The following is a 24,500-nucleotide window of genomic DNA, read 5'->3' on the forward strand; positions in this document are numbered from 1 at the left end:
GCTACTTGAGAGGGAGGTCAATGTGAGCTAAGAGGTCTCTTGGGTTTTTGCCCCTTTTTATTTTTGCCGATTGTTTTCTGATCAGCCAATCAAACAGATCTATATCAAGCTTTTCCAGACTGATGAGTGGAGTGAAACAACATGAGCTAGCGAAATCAGGATGGTCTCACAAGGCTAGCACTGTGCTTTACTGCTCTCAAATTTGATTGTAATGTGTAGTTTGTTTCCCATTGAAATAGTCTCCCTTCTGCTAACACAATTACCAATCCCCTCAAGGAGGAGGACTGGTAGAGTCAAACATGAATCCTGCTGTTTGTGTGGCACTGTCATTTTCATTAAGTAGGGATCTGGATCTGGCAGAACATGGATTCTGTCAGACTGTTATCCGTCTCCAAGCAACCAGGCAGTACACATCCCCCATTGGACAGCTACTCTTGATTGAGACCAGTGTAGAAATGACAGCGTAAAGTGAGTGGGCTTATTTTAATCCCAACCCCTCTCTCTGCAAGAGGCCTTTTGATCCTATGTTGATTGGTCCAAAGCGTCTTGTTTACCTCCGTCTGAGATGTGAGGTCTGGTTCCCACCTCTAACCAAGATTGTGAGCCAATAGCAGTGTTATGTTTGACAGCAAATTTGGATTTAGTTTAAGTCATACTCTTTTGATTAAAATGCTATTTAGTTTTAGTTAGATTTTAATCATCTGAATTGTTTTAGTTTTAGTCTAGTTCTAGTTGACTAAATAGCATTAAGATGTTTACTAAATAATGCATTACACTTTGACTACACATGTTTGATTGTCCTCGACTTAATCACCTGTAAATTCAGTCGACTAAAATCGAACGGGTGTAGGTATAATGCATTATTTCCTTCGGATTTCCAAACTCATATATTCCTGGAGGAAACATTTATTAGACTGATGGACGAAGCTACTGAATTACATTTCTATGTGCTCTAGTCTGTGTTTATTCATCGTGAGCCACAGCATGCTGACTGGATCGCTTCCCAAATTATCCCTCGCTAACATTTTCATCTTGTTTTCATTTGTTGACAAAAATGTCAATAGATTTCGTCATAGTTTTTTTCATCATAAATTCATTTTTATTTAGTTATCGTCTTGTGAGTTGTTGTTGACAAATCATTTTCGTCATAGTTTTCGTTGACACTGGCCGATAATATTACGAAATCACCACACAGTATGTCGGGAGGTGGGAGTGATCAATCTTGGCTCACAAGCCTTGTTAGAGTAAAGAAAAAAAATATATATACTGTCGTCTACATCGAAATCTTAACTATTGCACCTTTAACTAATTTGCCTGGAAAATAAAGGTAAAATAAAAAATAAAAGGCCAGATTAACTGTAGAGAGCTCCTCTGAGGATTGCAAACACTGAAATGCTTAATGTCTGCAGTATGCATGTCTATATCTCTGGGCATATACTGTATCTGCACATACTGCATCTCTGAGTCACTAAATAGCCACCATTACTACAAATGTGATGTATCTACAGGCGTCCACAGAGGCATGTAGTTAACATTACAGGATCAATAATCCCATGTAAGCTGCGGGGCTACAGTGAAGAAGGTCATGACTAACACAGGATGTTCAGCCCAGGGGGAAACAGCAGGAGCAGCGCACATTAACACTAGCCTTGGCTGTAGAGGTTGACATGTGGGAGGGGGGTGAGGAGGGAGCACTCATCCTCTCATCTGGCCATGAAGAGTGCATATTAGTGTGGGGGGGGGGGGGTGCAACTGAAAAGGGAGCAGATAAAATATGGAGATATGATGTTTTTTTAAGTGCATAGGGGGCTTGTTCTAGCCTTGTGAGGCCATCTTGATTTCACGAGCTCACATTCTGTTTCACTCCACGCATCAGTCTGGCCACACTCAATAGAAATCCATTTGTGTTCTGTTATAGTGAAATTCAAATCTGTTCATTCTTTGATCAATATATTGTCATAGGAAATATTGATTTTGTTTCACATTATCCTGCGTGTCATACACTAGGGCAGCTGTCTCTGTTTGTTTGTGTACTTGCTCTGGCGCCCCTTCCCCCCTTCAGGTTTTACAGCAGGAGACCCCCTCCATGGGTCCCCTAATCCCAGCTCTCTCTGATGGGTCAGTATTGGCCCAGATGCCCTGATGCCCTGTTTGTACAGAAGCGTTTCTTGTCCTGAGATAAACCAGTGAAAGCAGGTGCCTGCACTCAATGTTTGATCAAAGTGTTTCTCTTGTCTCTATCAGCGCCCATTTGATGATGTTGTAATCATGTTTTGGCCTATCACCACCGACGTCCTCTCTTCATGACTACTTCCTGTCTGAGTTAGTTTGAAATCCTGTGTATGACTGTATTTTGTAGTTTAGTGTGTTGTCTTTATGTGTTTGTACTGTATGGCACGTTATGTACAGTATTTCTGCTTTGTGTTGTATAGTTCTGTATTTGTATATTGGAACCCCCTCGAAAATGAGATGATTCATCTCAAGGGGCAATCCTGGCAATAAATTCAATTCAAGATGGTTACAGACAGATGGTTCATCCAATCACCCCTCCAAGCATGGGCGATTTTATAGGGGGGGCAGCACAACTGCTCAAATTCTTAACACAATTATTAAATACATAATTGTGGTTTGTTTTTGTTAGGTCATCATTCATTTTAAGTGTATTTATTACTTAAACTAGGCTACCTTTAAAAAAAAAATATATATTCATAATCCACCAATGGCACAACTCGTCCGTCGACCTCAACTATTTCCGGTTTGATCTGTTACCGCAAAAAAATGAGATCTGACTGTACTGCTCAGTGCTCAACAAGCTACAACTATCCAACCTGCTCACAATGGCGAAAAGAGTAAAACAATAAAAACTATAAAAACAATTGACCACTTCTTCAGAAAAACAAAACAAAACTGGCAATGCTAATGAAGAAGCTACCACTTGAAATGACACTGCAGCAGGTGCAATCGAATGCAGAAGTGCTCCAGAGGCTATCGAAGCTAGCACTCGCACTAGCACTAGCACTAGCACTAGCACTAGCACTAGCACTAGCACTAGCACTAGCACTAGCACTAACACTAACACTAGCACTAACACTAGCACTAACACTAGCAACATCACCATCGGCGAGGAAGCTAGCACCAGCAGGCAGTTGCAGTTTGATGTTGTGATGTTGTGATGTTGTGTATGGCCTAGTGCTCGGTCATAAAGTCATATTGACATGCTCGTGGTGTCTTGATGAAGTGTGATGCGTTGTGCATATTGAATTGTCCTACGGATTTCTTATTAGCATACTGTTCACAAGTGGCATTCTTTGTAAATAGATGGGACGGGACGGCAGAACTGTTTTTTTTTTCTCACGTCAAAATGTTGCCCCCCCTACTCTCAGAGGGTAAAATCGCCTATGCCTCCAAGTATTTTGGAAAGTGCCTGCCCTCTTCCACTCATAATGGAAAGGCACACATCTGTTGACTTCTTCAACCCGATTGGAACAATATGCTGGTAAAATATATATTTTTTGTTCCGGCATGACCTCAATTGACGAAAGAAAGAAATAAAGACATGAAAACATTGGACTCTTTCTGATTAATGGACTGTCTGGTGGAGGGACAGATAGGATTTCACATGACTTCAATAAAGACGCTAAAAAAAAATAAAAAAAACTGAGCAACTAATGTCTAGGTCTACCGCTGGACAATAAAATAAAAGGAGCGGTCAGGACAGTTGAGAAAGACGGTCTGCCAGCGCGTTTTGCATACCTATAGCGTTAACTGACACGAGCACAATAGCGGCAGGCTCTCGGAGGGGATAATAGGGCAATGAGACTCTCCTCTCTATCTGGTGATTGGTGACGCGTGACGTGTAGTGATGGAAGTGCGTGGGGTTAAACACCGTTTAAAACACGTTTCATTCATTGAGATCATTAGGGAGCCTCGATCCTCTACAGGCTACCAACGTTCCACTCGACTTGCCCCGTGCATCTTTCAGCTCCATCGGTTTATAGTTTCCCTCAGGTGGACGATTATCACGGCGGAGGTCTCTTTTATGACTGCATGGAATGGCCTTCCTTTGATGGGTATTAATGTAAGAGACGTGTTGTAATTGGCTGAACAGTGAAGACCTGCAACAATGATGGACAGAGATGCAAAGAGACAAGAAGGTTTGCTTTCCAGTCAACTACTGCTGTCCCTGAAGTTTTTTTGATCAGATCAGGACGGCTATCAGAGCAAAGAGATTTGCTTGACAGTACCTGTGTTCTGCCGGGACTATGAGCATACACACAGCTTACTGTGGTCTCTCTCTGTGGACAATGAGTCATGAATGCCTTCAGACACATTAACACATCAACAGCCCCCGGACAGACTCATCTTCCGAATCTCTTAAGCCACCTCGCCTGGCAGGCAGGGCTAATCAGAGAGGACTGGAGTGTTATTAATTATGTTTCCCAAATGACTGCCCCCCCCCCCCCCCGTGTGACTGAAAGAGAAGAGTCATTATCAGATATTTGGCAGGAGAGTAAATCAATTATATTCAACTTCATACCATGAAACGTATGCGGTGTTATAGACACAGCTGTCACATGATATCCACTTTTGGGGGTTCTATTATTGCTGGAGGAACCAAGGTTGTTTGTTACATAAGAGGCTTTGACATAATAAGTACAGTACCAATGAAGCTGTTGATGTATAAACATCTTACAGTACCAATGAAACTGTTGATGTATAAACATGTTGCTCTCGGGCGTGGGAGGTGGGGGGGGGGGTTGGATGACTCATCTTGTGGAGAGGGATCCTAAAAAGCCAGCCTGCTGAAAGTCAGTCATTCAGAATACCCTAGACTGCAAGCCGCCAATGAAGCACTGTGAGTGACCAACCTGTACATAAACTCAGGGTTCACGTGACCTCTGAACTTTGAAGCTTTAAGTGTGACTCGCTTGTTTTTCAGCCAATAAGAGCAGACATGTATAAACGTCAGCCCTAAGGGTGGCAGTTGAGGAAGAATAATGAGAGGAATGTCTAGAAATAAAACCAGGAATGTTCTTGTTGAGGAGCAGCTCTGCATCACTTTGGACTGCTAAGCTGATTATATTTATCGTATACCAATGATTTCCTGAGTAGCCTTTGCGTGATTAATGTAATTAATGACATGAGTTCAGGGTGAAATGCACACTTACCCTGGAGGCACTGATTTATTTGGCTGTACAACAAACACTTAGCACCACTAGACTCAGACCTATGTACTTACAGTTTGTACAGTGTGACTGACGGTACCAACACTAGTAGCAACATGCTTTTGAGTAGATGAGTTATTAAGAAGCCTTCTTGTTCAGGTCCCGTTACCTAATTCATCAGTTTATGCTGCTTTCCAGTTGCCTTGCAGACTGGGATTTTCCTAGTTTGTCAACAAAAACGTCACTTGAACTGGGATCTACTCCGACCTGATCCAATCACAGCTGCTAACGTCAAATCAAGATGGCTACTCTGCCCGCCTGCACTGGGCCTGCACTGAGACACACAGAAGGAGAGCCGGCACCCCACTCAGGAATTACACCACACCCACTGACAGACAGATAGGAGAACTGGCACCCCACTCAGGAATTACACCACACCCACTGACACACAGATAGGAGAACTGGCACCCCACTCAGGAATTACACCACACCCACTGACAGACAGATAGGAGAACTGGCACCCCACTCAGGAATTACACCGCCCCCACTGACAGACAGATAGGAGAACTGGCACCCCACTCAGGAATTACACCGCCCCCACTGAGAGACAGATAGGAGAACTGGCACCCCACTCAGGAATTACACCGCCCCCACTGACAGACAGATAGGAGAACTGGCACCCCACTCAGGAATTACACCGCCCCCACTGAGAGACAGATAGGAGAACTGGCACCCCACTCAGGAATTACACCGCCCCCACTGACAGACAGATAGGAGAACTGGCACCCCACTCAGGAATTACACCACACCCACTGACAGACAGATAGGAGAACTGGCACCCCACTCAGGAATTACACCACACCCACTGACACACAGATAGGAGAACTGGCACCCCACTCAGGAATTACACCACACCCACTGACAGACAGATAGGAGAACTGGCACCCCACTCAGGAATTACACCGCCCCCACTGACAGACAGATAGGAGAACTGGCACCCCACTCAGGAATTACACCGCCCCCACTGAGAGACAGATAGGAGAACTGGCACCCCACTCAGGAATTACACCGCCCCCACTGACAGACAGATAGGAGAACTGGCACCCCACTCAGGAATTACACCACACCCACTGACACACAGATAGGAGAACTGGCACCCCACTCAGGAATTACACCACACCCACTGACAGACAGATAGGAGAACTGGCACCCCACTCAGGAATTACACCGCCCCCACTGAGACACACAGAAGGAGAGCCGGCACCCCACTCAGGAATTACACCGCACCCACTGAGACACACAGAAGGAGAGCCGGCACCCCACTCAGGAATTACACCGCACCCACTGACTGACAGACAGACAGAGAGCAAGACCATGACCTGCAGAAAGGTAACTTTGCTCAGCATGTTAATAGCAAAGGCCCCTAGGCCCTGTGTTCAGCTGCTCACCTCTGACCTAGGCCCTGTGTTCAGCTGCTCACCTCTGACCCTGTGTTCAGCTGCTCACCTCTGACCCTGTGTTCAGCTGCTCACCTCTGACCCTGTGTTCAGCTGCTCACCTCTGACCTAGGCCCTGTGTTCAGCTGCTCACCTCTGACCCTGTGTTCAGCTGCTCACCTCTGACCCTGTGTTCAGCTGCTCACCTCTGACCTAAACCAAGTCAAAACATGATCACACTTTTGATAAGATGAGCATCTTAGTGAATATGCATGTACCGCTGTCTAGTTTAAAGGTATCATTAGTTTGGGGAATAGGAGACAGCCAACACCTGTTGTTCCGAGTTCTCAGGAGTCCTTGGACTTGGCAGCCAAACTTGTCATCTCTGCTCATTTGCAACACAGACATGTACAGTATGGTCCATGTTCCTCCCATGTGTGTAAGGAATTAGAGAGGAAATAGGCTTGACCTCCACTTTACCCCACTACTAATTCACTTGATGATGTCTCACATGATTAGACATGGATAAACAAGAGCAAAATGCATCTTCGCTGGACAAATAGCACTCGAAAAGACACAAGAAGAGCACAGCTACACAACATTAAATGGATTCCATCAGAGCCCCTATTCAGGCAGAGATACAGAGTTCCAGACCTCCATGTACTCACTGCTGTGGTCCGTGTCGTAGTCCTCCAGGAGCAGACTGGCTGGGTGCTGCAGGCTGTGGTCACTGAAGCTGGACCGGCTCCCCGACAGCCTGCTGGTCTGGGAGGGAACAGCCAGGCCTCCACTGGACTCTGCACACAAACACATGGAAACATGTTTCTAAAAGCAGGCACCTTGTGTTGCGATGAACTTGTAAAAAAAAAAAGGTTCCTTCTTACAGTACATATCATGAGGTGGATGGATGCTGGCTGCTAGTTATCGACTATCCATGCTGTTATGTACTTTCCTGTGTCATCTCCATCTCTGTTCAATCTTTGGTGTTAACGCACAGACATTCATAAACATTTATTGAGCAATGCCTGGTGGCTAATGCTGCTTGATTCACGGGAGACAACCAAGATGGCCCCCCTTGTAATAAACATGGCTAATAAATCAGCCATTCGGCCAGACAGATATATAAGCGCTAATGCTAAGTCTTTGAGGGTGGATACCTGAGTTGGTGCGGGGTTTGCTGGCCGGTCGAGAGACCTTGATCTCCATGCTGCCCTCACTCTGGTCCGACTCACTGTCACTTGAGTCCACTGAAGGAAAGGAGGAGAGGGTTAGGGTTAGGGTTAGGGTTAGTACAGCAGGAGGAACAGGCCCTACTGTTCCTTCTCTCGCTGGCTTCAATCTCAGGTTCAATCTGACTTTCAAACACACTTGACAGACCTCTGGTGGTCAGTATTTTCACTGAGTGAGTTTAACCAATTCAACTCAGTTGCAGTGAGGGTTACAGGTAGGGAAAAAAACATGGACATGGTCTTTAATTTTAGTCCTGATAATTATTTGAAATCCAACATCTCATCTATGTGTGACTGATTGTACTGACAGCAAGAAGGTCTCCGGGCCTTTCTGTGTGGAGTTTGCATGTTCTCCCCGTGTTCACAAAGGTTTCCTCCCAAAATAACCCACCACGAAAAACAAGCAGAAGAACAGAACGCTAACGCTGTCTGTCCCTGACGAAGATAGACCAGGAGCCTAACCCTAACCCTAACCCTGACCCTAACCCTAACCTGACCCCTGCCTCTACCTGGACCCAGGCACACACACACACACAGACATACACCAGTCCTGGGCTCAGATCCCCTTCCCCTCACCCTAACCCGGGTCCGTATCCTTTTCCTATCCCCTCCCTACCCCAACCCCTGCCTCTGGAGGGTTAGGGTTAGGGTTAGGGTAAGGGTTAGGACCCAGGCACATTCACGCACACACAGACATACACCAAGGTTTGCCATGTCTCTCCTATGATGTTTTTTAGCCTCTCATATGTAATTTAATGTTATTTGTAATGTAAATGTAAATGATGTAAATGTAATTTTATGTTATTTATTGCTTTATAAATGTTCTTAGCCGGTAGACAAACATACTCCTGGAGCTTGCTCGATCGCCTCGTTGAGAGGGGTCAGGGAAGAATTTTACAGCTCACTTATCTGGCCCCCGGGTGATTACTGTTTTTTTGCTTCCCTCTGGAATATGTAGAGAGTGGGTCGTATGCCCACCTCCCTTGTTCTCTGTAAAGCGCATTGTGTTGCCTCTGGGTATGAAATGCGCTATACAAATAAAGCTTTGATTGATTGATTGAGGAGCACTTGGTTGGTCGCTGTTGCTCTCACCATGAGGTAGGACGAAGTATTGCAGTTTGCATGACTGTAGCTTCTTTAGGTAATGCAGTTCAACTTCCAATTCTGCCAGTTTCACAGTTCAGCTACTGTACACTTCCAGGTTTTTCAGCTTCCAGGTTTTTCAGCGTCCAGGTTTTTTTTTTAGCTATACAGTGTGATGCATTAGAAGTTTCAGATTTTTCCTCTTTTTCACATTCGTGCATTTTCAGCAATGCTTTTGCGATTTATTTCAGCTGCTCAGCATTCACACCCATTTTCTGCAGGAAATGCAATTTTCTAGTTTTTATATTTATCTTTTCCTTTGCGTGCTTCACTTGTATATTGGTATTACTATAGTATGTGCACTATGTATGCTGTGTATATTTGACTTGATTCTCTATTCAGTACCTCTTCTGTTATTCTGCTGTTATAACAGCCGACCCCCCCCCCCCCCCCCCCCGGGGATGAATAAAGTCTCCTCTTATCTTACTCACACCTGCACCCCCCACCCCCATCAAGGGCCGAAGGACAGGCTACAAATGTTTGTTTGTTTTTTTGAATGGGGGAGAGAGAAAGGCAGGACTGAGCAGGCGAGTCTCTGCATTCCAATCTCCTGCTCCCCATCTGCCGTGGTTTCAATCACACAGAGAGGAAATGCACCTCACTCACCCACCCACCCACCCACCCACCCACCCACTCACTCACTCACTCACTCACTCACTAACCCACTCACCCACCCACCCACCCACTCACTCACTCACTCACTCACCCACTCACTCACTCACTCACTCTCTCAAATCATTCATATATACACAGAAACACATTCACACTCATACATTCACACAGACACATCCTCTGTATTTCATTATCATGTTTTCTCTCCATCTTTCTCTCTCTCTCTCTCTCTCGCACGCACGCACGCACGCACGCACGCACGCACGCACGCACGCACGCACACACACACACACACACACACACACACTCCCTGAAACACTGTGAAATAGCACTCGGCCCTTGAATCTGGACTAATGAATGTGGCCAAGGGAACTCATTGCTGACTCACTGCCCAGGCAGCCCGGCCCTGGTTAGGGTTAGGGGTAGGGTTAGGGGTAGGGTTAGGGGTAGGGGTAGGGGTAGGGTTAGGGCTAGGGAGAAGTGCTTGTGTGATGTGAGATGCAGAGTGTCACATCATCGTATAAAGCAAAAGTCTCTGGTTCAATCAGGGCTGTCAATTTCAACATATTGAAGCAAGAAACGAACCTTTTTTGTTACTGTGAAAATATGACAGAATCTGGCCTACTGAGAAGGCCTGTGACTGTCATACCAAAATGCATCATTAGTGTGAAAGTGTGGTGGTAACACGCCCTTCTTGGTAACGCCCGTCCAATGCCCCCTGCAGCTCGTATTATATTCACATCCTCTTCTCTCCAGCACGCATCCCTCCCCACAGAAGTGAAATCAGTTCAGATTGAATCTCAAAGTGTTAAAACAGAGCAGTCCTCAAGCTGCGGTGCTTTATCACCCTGGAGGGTCTGTGCTGCGAAGCCTGTGGTCCCTGAGGGACAAGCTGATAGCAGCGATCTGAGGCCTTCATTTGATCAGAGATAATGAGCTTTGCAGGTTGAGGTTTAGGTGGCACCACTTTGATTTTCCATTATCATGGAGGAAGCTCAGGAGAAATTTGGCCAAATAAGCATCAAGGCGTCATCTTCTACTGGCAGACGCCACAGATGGTGTCAGGGTTAAAAACACCATTTCCCTGTAGAGCTCTACCTTATTGCTCCTGTGTCTGAGTCATTGGGAAAGAGCCTCGGGGGCTTTGTCTAGCTGTACAACTTGTTCACGGTCTGGCTTATATTAGCATGATGGAGTAAATTGGGTCCTGAGAAAATTGCTTAATTTTAATTGAACTCATCCATTTGGAATGTGACTCACACCTCTGAGAACCTCATTTGAAGCCTAGATAACTTGTTTATGAGTGTTTTCCTCATCTTGTTTTCCTCATCTTCAGTCTGAACGGGGAAATAGGTCTGTATAGTCCGACCGACACTCAGCACGAATATGCAGTATGAATCTTTTAAAAATGAATGTCTCCCTTTATCCTCCAAATGGCTCATATTCATGTAGTGTTCAGTATTAATATGGCTGGTATTTATGTAGTGTTCAGTATTAATATGGCTGGTATTCATGTAGTGTTCAGTATTAATATGGCTGGTATTCATGTAGTGTTCAGTATTAATATGGCTGGTATTCATGTAGTGTTCAGTATTGATATGGCTAGTATTCATGTAGTGTTCAGTATTAATATGGCTGGTATTTATGTAGTGTTCAGTATTAATATGGCTGGTATTCATGTAGTGTTCAGTATTAATATGGCTGGTATTCATGTAGTGTTCAGTATTAATATGGCTGGTATTCATGTAGTGTTCAGTATTAATATGACTGGTATTCATGTAGTGTTCAGTATTAATATGGCTGGTATTCATGTAGTGTTCAGTATTAATATGGCTGGTATTCATGTAGTGTTCAGTATTAATATGGCTAGTATTTATGTAGTGTTCAGTATTAATATGGCTAGTATTCATGTAGTGTTCAGTATTAATATGGCTGGTATTCATGTAGTGTTCAGTATTAATATGGCTGGTATTCATGTAGTGTTCAGTATTCATATGGCTAGTATGCATGTAGTGTTCAGTATTAATATGGCTGGTATTCATGTAGTGTTCAGTATTAATATGGCTGATATTCATGTAGTATTCAGTATTAATATGGCTAGTATTCATGTAGTGTTCAGTATTAATATGGCTAGTATTTATGTAGTGTTCAGTATTAATATGGCTAGTATGCATGTAGTGTTCAGTATTAATATGGCTGGTATTCATGTAGTGTTCAGTATTAATATGGCTGGTATTCATGTAGTATTCAGTATTAATATGGCTGGTATTCATGTACTAGTATTCAGTATTAATATGGCTGGTATTCATGTAGTGTTCAGTATTAATATGGCTGGTATTTATGTAGTGTTCAGTATTAATATGGCTGGTATTCATGTAGTGTTCAGTATTAATATGGCTGGTATTCATGTAGTGTTCAGTATTAATATGGCTAGTATTCATGTAGTGTTCAGTATTAATATGGCTGGTATTTATGTAGTGTTCAGTATTAATATGGCTGGTATTCATGTAGTGTTCAGTATTAATATGGCTGGTATTCATGTAGTGTTCAGTATTAATATGGCTGGTATTCATGTAGTGTTCAGTATTAATATGGCTGGTATTCATGTAGTGTTCAGTATTAATATGGCTAGTATTTATGTAGTGTTCAGTATTAATATGGCTAGTATTCATGTAGTGTTCAGTATTAATATGGCTGGTATTCATGTAGTGTTCAGTATTAATATGGCTGATATTCATGTAGTGTTCAGTATTAATATGGCTGGTATTCATGTAGTGTTCAGTATTAATATGGCTGGTATTTATGTAGTGTTCAGTATTAATATGGCTGATATTTATGTAGTGTTCAGTATTAATATGGCTGGTATTTATGTAGTGTTCAGTATTAATATGGCTGGTATTCATGTAGTGTTCAGTATTAATATGGCTGGTATTTATGTAGTGTTCAGTATTAATATGGCTGATATTTATGTAGTGTTCAGTATTAATATGGCTGGTATTTATGTAGTGTTCAGTATTAATATGGCTGGTATTCATGTAGTGTTCAGTATTAATATGGCTGGTATTTATGTAGTGTTCAGTATTAATATGGCTGGTATTTATGTAGTGTTCAGTATTAATATGGCTGGTATTCATGTAGTGTTCAGTATTAATATGGCTAGTATTCATGTAGTGTTCAGTATTAATATGGCTGATATTCATGTAGTATTCAGTATTAATATGGCTAGTATTCATGTACTAGTATTCAGTATTAATATGGCTGGTATTCATGTAGTGTTCAGTATTAATATGGCTAGTATTCATGTAGTGTTCAGTATTAATATGGCTGGTATTCATGTAGTGTTCAGTATTAATTCACCCCTTTTCTGTAAAATGGATGTGCTGTGGGTGGAAAATGGGCCGTTCCATTGATGATCAGAAGCGACCAGAGCAGCGTTTTGGTCTTATAGGCCAGGTGTGTGTCTTATTGTAATTCTAATGGAAAACCTTGAACATTCCTGTGTAAGTTACAAAATATGGAAGCTGAAAGCTTTGCATTCCTCAATATGCAAATTCATAAGATAGTAAATGGGTTAAAAGGTGAGAAATAGAGCCACATGACAAGAGGGAAGGACATTGGGGTTGTCGTGGTTACCGCAATATTGCACAACTGCGGTATTCTGAAGCAAACTCTGGGGCTCCGCAGACCACCGCATCAACTACTCTGACTTGTTCTTATGTTGGGGCTTTTCCCATTAAATCAACTACTCTGACTTGTTCTTATGTTGGGGCTTTTCCCATTAAATCAACTACTCTGACTTGTTCTTATGTTGGGGCTTTTCCCATTAAATCAACTACTCTGACTTGTTCTTATGTTGGGGCTTTTCCCATTAAATCAACTACTCTGACTTGTTCTTATGTTGGGGCTTTTCCCATTAAATCAACTACTCTGACTTGTTCTTATGTTGGGGCTTTTCCCATTAAATCAACTACTCTGACTTGTTCTTATGTTGGGGCTTTTCCCATTAAATCAACTACTCTGACTTGTTCTTATGTTGTAGCTTTTCCCATTAAATCAACTACTCTGACTTGTTCTTATGTTGTGGCTTTTCCCATTAAATCAACTACTCTGACTTGTTCTTATGTTGGGGCTTTTCCCATTAAATCAACTACTCTGACTTGTTCTTATGTTGGGGCTTTTCCCATTAAATCAACTACTCTGACTTGTTCTTATGTTGGGGCTTTTCCCATTAAATCAACTACTCTGACTTGTTCTTATGTTGGGGCTTTTCCCATTAAATCAACTACTCTGACTTGTTCTTATGTTGGGGCTTTTCCCATTAAATCGTAGCCTCTGTGAATTAAAACCAGGCCAGGTCCAGCCTGGCTTATGTGCGTGGCTGGCTTGTTTCTGTTCAGGACTGGTAGGATAGAAGCTAGTCACGCCACTGAAATAGCTGTGAATTGAAATGACATGAAATAATGTCTGATAAATTAAGATTGGTCTTGTCGCCTGGACACATCATGCCCAATGTTTCCATCCTGATTATTCTCAGATAACACAATTCTTGCTGTTGTGGGATAAGGTTGTGTCTGTTGTGCTTTATTTGTTGTTGTTCTGTTGTTGTTGTGACCATTATGCAACAAATTTGCCTAGCAATAAGAGTGTTCTGATGTGATTCTCCTGTTGCTTATGGCGGGGCTGGAGTAAAGGGCAAGGAACAGCAGGGGGAAAATGTCCAGGATAGGTTAAAGTCCAGGTTAACCCAGTTCAAATTTTTGTTATGAGCTTCACACACCACAGGAAAACATGTCATTAACCGCCCAGCCAAATCTGAGTGATTAAAAATGTCGCTAAGTATATAAAATAAGGCTTCAAAATCAGTTACAAATCAGCAGCATTCTCTGGTCTGAGACTGTGGGGGCGTGTCTGCTGAAGGCACCGAAGCCACACCCAATTGCGTGGGGAGGGGGTGTGGAGGGAAGAACCTGTCAAACCGTTCTCTGGTCTGCATATTGTCACACTGGCACGCCGTCTCTTTTGTGGTAGGAAGGCACAGCTTTGTGAAAACAGAGAGGAGTTGAAATAACACTTGTCTAATGAGTCAAACACACAGATGCTTCCTCCTAACCTACCCCCTGACAAACAACACAGGTAAAACTGTAGCTACTCTATACCAACGCGCCAGTGTTACTGCCCTTAGATGCAAAATACAAAAACATGCAACGAGGAATGTATGAGTCTGTCCCTATTTTCTCCCTGCCACCTCCGGACCCATTCCTATCCCTCCCAGGCGATCCTGTCGTCCCTTGGGATCAATGGAAAAAGTTGTTTAAAATGTACCTTTTAGTCACTGGCTTGAACAGCGCTGATAGCGCGAAGAAGCGTACACTACCGGAGTTGATAATCGGGACAGACTCATCCACTCTCGTTGGCAATGTTATGTGTGAGAATAACGAGCACTCGGCTTCAACTTTCCCTCTCATATCCAACAGAACTGGAATGTTCGACCAGTAGCCGCCGAGCACCGCTTCACTGGGAGAGGGTGCGTCTTTCTCCAGCTGCAGCTGGTCTACCTGGTCTACCTGGTCTACCTGGTCTACCTGGTCTACCTAACCATCCCCCTCGCTCCCGCCTCCCGGTCTCCCGCTGGAGAAATATACTGAACCATTACCGGTGAACCCATACGCACATCAGGTGCCACAAATATGGCAGGCAGTTTCTGTATAGTTAACGCTTATAGTCATAATATATCATCCGTAACGTTATTTGGTGGGTGGTCGCCTGGTCGGTGCTGCTAGCTATGTTAGCTAGACTAAGGTTGTATACACACTCCCATCTGCAACAAGCTACATAGCTAATGTTAGCTATAATTCCTCCTAAGATTACATATAATTCATCATAGCTGACATTACCACATAAATGTCAAGACACATTTTGTAGATTAACGTAGCAGTGTATTTTCCTATTGCTTACGTTACCTAGCTAACGTTATAACGTTAATTAGCTATAAGCACACAAGGCAGCGGTGTCGGCACCAAAGGTTGATGCGACAGGAGGAGAATGGAGGCCGGGGAGGGAGATGGTTGACAGGAGAATGGAGGCCGGGGAGGGAGATGGTTGACAGGAGGAGAATGGAGGCCGGGGAGGGAGATGGTTGACAGGAGGAGAATGGAGGCCGGGGAGGGAGATGGTTGACAGGAGGAGAATGGAGGCCGGGGAGGGAGATGGTTGGCTCCGCCGAATTCACCAGGACCAGTCGTGAGTCCGTGAAACCCAAAAGCCTCATATTATAATTGCAGAAGCTTTCGGGAGTGAAATGTTTGCTGCAGAGGCGGGCGCTAGCGGTGACAGACTCTGTAACACCATGGCTCTTCAAAAATGCTAACCATTTGCTTCTCATTTCAGCTTTACTCGGGAGTGAAAGAAGGAGACCTTATCATCCCATTCCTGCTGGCATCCAGGAAGGATGCATTTTCGTTTAGTTTTATGCATAGGCATTGCTAACTAAGAAAAACTAGCTAATTCTAGACTCAAGATTGAGCAGGAGAACCGAAGATTCAAATCCGTTCTAGCTTTATATAGTGTTAGGGCGGGGATATGCTAAGAACACCGCTCTACGTCATCCGGTACGGTTTTAAGCCCGCCCAGAAAATCCAGAAATCAAAACTGGTCAAAAACACAAAACTGGTCTAACTTAACAATTCAGTTCAACACATGGTTCATCCCATTTTTACATGTTATCAGCAATGCATCACTAACACATAGAATGTGTTTTCAAGCAAATCTCTGATTTTGGTTAACTGGGACTTTAAGGGTTAAGACACGCACAATCGACACATCCAAAATAATTTTCTTGAAGCAAAGCAGCCCCTCACTTTGTACCCTCTCCCCAGCACTCCTATCCTAAAATAATGTCCAATGACCTTTGTTGAGCCCATCAATACTGGTCCAGTATCATGGTTACTGCGTTATGACTGTTAAATACAGCATCACACACAGCCTAGTGACAGCATTACACACAGCCTAAATACAGCCATAGGAATTTACATGAATTCATTATGATTAACCCAGGAACATAAATGCAAATGAGCTTGGGGCATGTCACATCCAAGGCTGCAGAGCTGAAAGATTAAACCCACCAAATTAAACTCCCTACAGAAGTCAAATCTTTCCTGCATGGGGGAGTCAAGAAGCTTTTTATTTTTTCGAGAATATTCTAAACAGAGAGCAAATATAATGAATAACATGGGGGAAAATATTAGACATTCTTTAAAATCCTAATTTATCCAAAACCCTGGAGATCAGGTGTTTTTTTGTCATTTCGTTTTAAACCAAAATCACAAAAAAAGAAAAATTGCCGCTTTTTAAACGTAAAGGGGAGTGAGATTTTGCCAGGGAGTCTGAATTTGGAGCAAGCTGTTGAGTCAAAGAAGAAAATTGAAGATTGTCACACTTCAAGTGGTTTCGCCGTTCCCGACGTTCATGCAAAATGATATTGTTGTGCTTGATCAATGAATTAAGTGGGGAGAGTTTATTAGGTGTGTGTCCCACAGTGTATCCCCCCTTCCCACTGAACACATTCCCAGTCAGTCATTATCTGTCACATTCCCAGTCAATCTTCCCAGTCTGTCTCATTCCCAGTCAATCTTCCCAGTCTGTCTCATTCCCAGTCAATCTTCCCAGTCTGTCTCATTTAATAAAAGTGAACTGTGCTAAGATAGTCTAACATCATGCTATGGCACTTTGATTAAATCTCCTATCAACAGACGATCAGCACTTTACCCCAGAATCACAGAATGTGACCTCACTTCATTTGCCGGCACACCACCAATCCCAGCTCTCCTGGAGTGCATCATGTTTTCCTCTAGTGTGCTTCAGTGTCACGTTGTGTTCTCATCTCCCTCCACAGTCCTCAGAGCAGTGTGACGTCTGGCCAGGGAGCCATGCTGGCGTCACAGAGTCCAGACTGCCAGGCGGTGGCCCGGCCTGCTTCTGCGGTTCTGTATCCACTCACCTGAGCCGAGCCAGTGGGCAGCGGCTTAGCAAGGTCACAGTCACAGCTACCAAGCCGATCTGACGGCATCACACACCCATTGCTAGCGGTGACTCAGCTTTGTCGCTCGGCAAAACGTGCACAGCGAGTTTTACATGGCTCAAACTATGATCCCCAAACAGATCAACAGGGTTGTGTTAGTGTGTGTGTGTGTGTGTGTTAGGGGTGTGCCCGAATACGAATACGGTATTCGGATGAGCACAAATAGTAGCTTTTTCCCGAATAGTAAATTCGTACGAATATTGTAAAAAATATTCGGGAGGGGGGAGAACAGTGAAATACTGTATGAGCGAGCGATACGCACACGTTCTGTCTGCTTGTTGACACGACGACGGAGAGAGAGAGAGACAGAGGCGCACGCGCTTGCAGTCTCGTACCTGCTGTCTGTCTAGACGTCTAGACAACGCGGAGAGGGAGAGAAAGTTTGAAGCGCGCTGAGGAGCAGATAGTAGGCAGGCAACGAACGTAAGCAGCACTGAGGGCTTTTGTCCCTAGTTAACTGGTTTATTGAGACAGTTATTGGATTTTGTTTTCTTGTCGTAGCCTACCTGCTGCAATAGCCTATGTGAACTGTAGCGTTTGTTTGAGCAGAGGAGGACCGGTAGCTAGCTTGTTAGCTCAGTGTAGTATATCTAGCTAACGCTAGCTATTTCAGCTACGCATGCTCAGCCTCTCACTAGCCTATATAATTTCCGGCTATTTTGAAATATGAAATAATTATGAAAGTATATTTTAACAACTGAAACACAACTGATCAAATGTTGATCCATGCCGTTCAGTTATCAGCACAACAGAGTCTAGTCTAAGATATGCTATAATCAAAGTCCTTATCTCTGATATAACAATAATAAACTATTTAAACAGATTTAAAAAAGAAAAAAGAATAATAAGAATAATTTCACTACAATACCCTATTTACCCATGGTTTAAGCACTGTTGAAACTTGAGTAGGCTATAGGCCTACAATTAGGCCTATAGTCATTTTCCTCGGCTTATTAGCCTATAGCCTAGGCTACATTTAATTTTATAATTAATTTCAATTAATGCCTGTGTCACATGGTTGCAGATAATATATGAGATATTATGACACGGGAGAAATAGAGCTACTATAGCTGTTCTAGCAAAGTTGCTATGAGGACTTACGTATATTTTGATTTAGAAAAATGTTTTTCAGTTTCTAACTAAATGTAGAATGTCCCCCAGTTAAAGGAGAATGCTCGTTTTTGACAACCTGGACCTTATTTACGGCATATTATAAGACGTTTGACTCACCGAGATAACTTTGGTGTAATTTGGAGGCCTGTAGAAGAAATTTAAAATCCAGCGCGAGCCAAGTATATCCATGTAATGGCGGCTTTATGTGCTTACATAGAGCGAGGGCTTGTTGTGGTTTTTCACATGCCTCTGTAATATGATCTTTAGAAACGTCTTTAGAAATGAAATAGCTTCCCCACTTGCTCCAGCACGCATGCGCACAGCGCGCAAACTGGCTATTCTCCGTTATGTCTGTAGGCTAAACTCACGGCTCACATTCTCTACACTACGATCGGCTTGTTGGTGCCTGGAATATTGTGTGCAATATGCCTGAATATTTATCAGATTTTGAGGATATAGAAGATGACTTAGAATATGATGGACGCCGATCGTAGCGTAGAGAATGTGAGCCGCGAGTGTAGCCTTCAGACGGAGAATAGCCAGTTTGCGCGCTATGCTCATGCGTGCTGGAGCAAGTGGGAAAGCTATTTCGTTTCTAAAGACGTTTCTAAAGACGTTTCTAAAGACGTTTCTAAAGATCATATTACAGAGGCATGTGAAAAACCACAACAAGCCCTCGCTCTATGTAAGCACAACTAGCGATTCATAAAGACAGATTGATGAAAACAACCGTTTCGCGGCAGAAAATAGATTTTTTAGAAGCTGCATTCTCAGTGCCCCGTCCGCCGCCATTACATGGATATACTTGGCTCACGCTGGATTTTAAATTTCTTCTACAGGCCTCCGAATTACACCAAAGTTATCTTGGTGAGTCAAACGTCTTATAATATGATGTAAATAAGGTCCAGGTGGTCAAAAACAAGCATTCTCCTTTAAGGGTGGTGGTGGGGTTCTGACACTTCATAGTTTGTTAAAATAAAAACATACAGGATGATGATGATGAGAAATTATACTTCATAATTAATAATAATAATAATAATAATATATATAAACAGCAATGAAAGCACAGCAATTGCAATGCCAATTAATATTAGGCTAAAGAATGGACATTTCCCCTCAGTTTAAACTGTTTTGAACCGACTTCCGGTTTAAGCCCCGCCCACTTCTGAATACGAATACGAATAATTAGCTGTCAAATACAAATAGTGGGCTCCTGGCACACCCCTAGTGTGTGTGTGTGTGTGTGTGTGTGTGTGTGCGTGTGTGTGTGTGCGTGTTTGTGTCTATAGAGTACCTCAAAAGGCAGAACAAGTTTCTCCAGGATACTCAGCTTTAACGTCTTTAGTACTGTAGCTCTGTTGATTTACTGTACTACACACATGCTCTCATCACTCGGCAACTCAGGACTCAAAGCTCTCAAACAGCCTAATAAATTACTGTGGAGAAGGTTTACCCCATTTATGTACCCAGTAATGTAAACATGTTTTCCCATAAGATATGATCCCATTCCACGTATGTAAATCAATAGCTAAACAGCAATGTCTTCAGTGATGCTGGCTAAAAGAATTATACTCCCTCAAGACAACATAGTTCCTCGGCTTTCAACAATCTAGTAAAAGGACCCACTTCCTCTGTGTCCTGGGAGGGAGGGGGAACTTCCATCTGGGGCAATGCTTTTCAGCAGCGCACTAGTTCAACTTTGAGGTTGTTTTTTTTTTACTGAATTGAAAATCAGCATGAAAGAACTATGGGAGGAGAGGAGGGGGCCGAGGGTATACAGTATGCTCGTACACGCAGCCATACACAGTATGCTCGTACACGCAGCCATACACAGTATGCTCGTACACGCAGCCTGGACCTCCCTGATTAGAAGGATTTGTACTTTGTGTCTAAATATTTATTTTATTCACGTAGTTTTTTGGACATAAAATTGTTTAAATACTTTAAAATACTTCTTACATAGACTTTTCAGTTTATCAAAGTATGATTTTTGTCAGTGTTGGCCTTTAAGTAGAGTGTACATTTCTTAATGATTTGGCTTTTGTGATGACCATGCATTAATACAAAATAAAGTTTAGCTATGTTTTTTATGTACCATAGCCGTGATGGGACAATTCGGCTTCATTCACGTGCTTGCTTGCAGTTGTAGATGGCTCACCCTGTGTTGCTAAAGCAACAATCAGTTTCGTTTTTTGGGTTTTTGAAAAAGATGATGCATATACATTAGCATGTAGCGCTACAATCTTTTTACATGTAAAGGTAGCTTCTATTCTCCACCATTCAAAGTCAATGGGACTCCTCAAAAACAATATCTGGATAATGAACAGCGACTGGACAGATTGTAACGTGGCTTTGGGGATCTTGTGAGAGAATCATTTTGAGCAACTGTGTGAATTTTCGTGGCAAAATGGCCAAGAATGAGGTTATCGACATTTTCAGTTTTGCAATGAGAGCTGATCAACAACCACACCCCCTATAATTGTAGTTATATAGCTTATATTTGCATGAGATGACGCCACCGAAGTCCTTCTAAAAGGTTGGTTTAACTGCAAGTTCTTCATCATTTGGGTTAGTTGGTGCAGTCCTCTCCCCCCAGGCTCGGGGCCGAGGGGCGATCCTTTTACCACCCCAAGCCTGGATCCTTTCATCACCCCGAGTCTGGATCCTTTCATCACCCCGAGTCTGGATCCTTTCACCACCCCGAACCTGGATCCTTTCATCACCCCGAGTCTGGATCCTTTCACCACCCCGAGCCTGGATCCTTTCACCACCCCGAACCTGGATCCTTTCATCACCTCGAGCCTGGATCCTTTCACCACCCCGAACCTGGATCCTTTCATCACCCCGAGCCTGGATCCTTTTACCACCCCGAGCCTGGATCCTTTCATCACCCCGAGCCTGGATCCTTTCACCACCCCGAACCTGGATCCTTTCACCACCCCGAGCCTGGTTCCTTTCATCACCCCGAGCCTGGATCCTTTCATCACCCCGAGCCTGGATCCTTTCACCACCTCTAACCTGGATCCTTTTACCACCCCGAGCCTGGATCCTTTCATCACCCCGAACCTGGATCCTTTTACCACCCCGAGCCTGGATCCTTTTACCACCCCGAGCCTGGATCCTTTCATCACCCCGAACCTGGATCCTTTCATCACCCCGAACCTGGATCCTTTTACCACCCCGAGCCTGGATCCTTTTACCACCCCGAACCTGGATCCTTTTACCACCCCGAGCCTGGATCCTTTTACCACCCCGAGCCTGGATCCTTTTACCACCCCGAGCCTGGATCCTTTTACCACCCCGAGCCTGGATCCTTTTACCACCCCGAGCCTGGATCCTTTTACCACCCCGAGCCTGGATCCTTTTACCACCCCGAGCCTGGATCCTTTTACCACCCCGAGCCTGGATCCTTTTACCACCCCGAGCCTGGATCCTTTTACCACCCCGAGCCTGGATCCTTTTACCACCCCGAGCCTGGATCCTTTTACCACCCCGAGCCTGGATCCTTTTACCACCCCGAGCCTGGATCCTTTCACCACCCCGAGCCTGGGTGAGGGGTCACCCGGGCTATATATCCGGGCACACCTCCAGGAGCCACTTGACCGTTTCGTCATCCACGACTGTCAGGCCACGCGTTCCATTGGGTGTATCTACCCTAACCCTGACTGGGAGATGTTCTGGTGGGATTCGCAAGGGCAGAGGCTTATAGACATTGACAATTTTAAAGCCGGCAACGTCCACGCATTACCACTCAATCTCCGAGCCAGTCTGGGATTGGTCGACGAGAGTCCAGATCAACCTTTGATGGACGAACGTAGCAAGGCCATGCTTCCTGTTAAGGATTCCTGTTTGCCCTGCTCGAGCAAAATTTGGGAGAACTATCTTATCTGCTGTTACGCAGTGGGTCTCCTGGAGGATGACGAGGGCCGTGGTGGTGCAGGCCAGGTGTGAGCCCCGGTCTCCTGGAGGATGACGAGGGCCGTGGTGGAGCAGGCCAGGTGTGAGCCCTTCATTGTTCAGCTGCAGAATTCTGGGTTGGGAGCCAGCAGAGCAAGCTCCGCCGGCTGCTCTCCCCGCCTGTGGCAGCCGAACGCCCTCAGTTGGCAGACTTTGCTTCACTTGCGGTGGCTAATCGCAGCTACTGACCATAAGAGTCCATAAGCTTAATGACCGTGACAGAGATGGACTGGTACTGAAGCAAACAGTAAAAATCCCCAGGGAGTCTTTAAGGAATCTGCTTGTGTACACTGGATCACAGGGCCTACTTAGTCAGTCAAGTAGATGTCTATTGGACATGTACAGTACACACACACACACACACACACACACACACACACACACACTCTTCCACTACACTGAATCACTTAATTGAATAATGGATAACAGATGGTGTGGTTTTATACATGCCACAGCCAATTTATTTAGCATAAATCTTTGCATTTCTGCAAGGACATGCAAAACTGTTACCAGCTGCTTATAGATCGTATAGTATTTGATATAATTGTCATCTTTATCAAGAGATCTTCTACTTCCCTTCTCTTCTGATATTGTTTTCTAGAACTATCAACTACAGTCAAACACATTTGTTACCTCTGCCCCAGCGACAGTGCAGGGCGAGAGGTTATGTTTTCGGTGGCGTGCGTGCGTGTGCATTTGTTAGCAAGATTACACAAAAACTGCTGGTCCGATTTTCATGAAAGTCAGTGGAAGGGTGTAGCATGGTCCAACTTATAACCCCTTAAATGTTGGAGTGGATCCGAATCACGGGTCTGGTCCACAGGCCGCCCAAACACAGCCTGACTGCCCATTCACTTCCATTCATTTTTTGGACTATGATTACGCAAAAACTACCAAACCGATTTTTATGAAACTTGGTGAAGGGGTGCATCATGGCCATCTTTGAACCCATGAAATGGTGTTGCGCCACTTCGTCCACCTGGTAAGGGGGCACATCAACCGGCACGGGGGAGTTTGGTCGCCGGCGCTTCACCGATTGGCGGTGACGAGGTGGCGATGGGCTCATGTCAACCTCCGGTCTCTGACTGCGCAGCACATTGCCGGCAACCTGAATGTTGGGGCGGACTTGATGTCTCAAGGTGGACCTCATCTGAGTGAGTGGAGCCTACGTCCTCGGATTGTAGCTCAACTGAGCTCGTTTCGGCTCTTGAACAGCGGAGATTGTTTGACAGAGGACTCTCTCTGGCTGTGATCAGTCCTATTCAGAGCGCGTGCGGTGTCCACTGCCACGGTTTACTCTGGTAAGTGGGCCATTTTTGCGCGCTGGTGTGAAGAGAGGGACATCGCTTCCAAGTCCTGCTCGGTTGAATTTCTTCAACACCTGATGGATCATGGAGACAGTTTAGCGACATCCACTATTAAAGTGTGTGCATGTGCTATTTCCGCATCTTCGTCCAGTGTGTAAAGCTATGGCGCAGCCTTGGGATTTGCTCTTGGTTCTGAACGCACTATGTGAAGCGCTGTTTGAACCAATGGAGCAAGTCACCTCAAGGCTAGGTGAGGCTAGGACAGGCTATGTTATGGTGTAACTGCTTCCGGTTGGCTCTCATAGAACTTGTGTTACAATGTGTAACCATCATTCTATATGCATGCACAATGTACATCACAAACAGAAATCATCTACTGAGGATTTACAGGTACCACTAAGATCTAGAAGATACACAGAGGCTTAATGGAGTGAAGCCTAGTCAAAAATAGCACAGAACAA

General features: G+C 44.2%; 1 protein-coding gene across 1 annotated transcript in view; it reads right to left on the reverse strand.

The window, feature by feature from the left end:
* Positions 1-24,500, reverse strand: part of doc2b (double C2-like domains, beta) — a gene marked incomplete at its 3' end in the record, with an annotated part of 224,570 nt that overhangs the window by 164,311 nt on the left and 35,759 nt on the right. The window contains exons 8-9 of the mRNA XM_084437399.1: positions 7,759-7,848; positions 7,270-7,398 (exon numbers count right to left, since the gene is read on the reverse strand). Coding sequence (XP_084293525.1) covers positions 7,270-7,398; positions 7,759-7,848 — 219 coding nt within the window. The remainder of the gene's footprint in view (positions 1-7,269; positions 7,399-7,758; positions 7,849-24,500) is intronic.

Source organism: Borostomias antarcticus, assembly GCF_949987555.1.
Source record: "Borostomias antarcticus genome assembly, chromosome: 1".
In the NCBI taxonomy this organism is placed as follows: Eukaryota; Metazoa; Chordata; class Actinopteri; order Stomiiformes; family Stomiidae; genus Borostomias; species Borostomias antarcticus.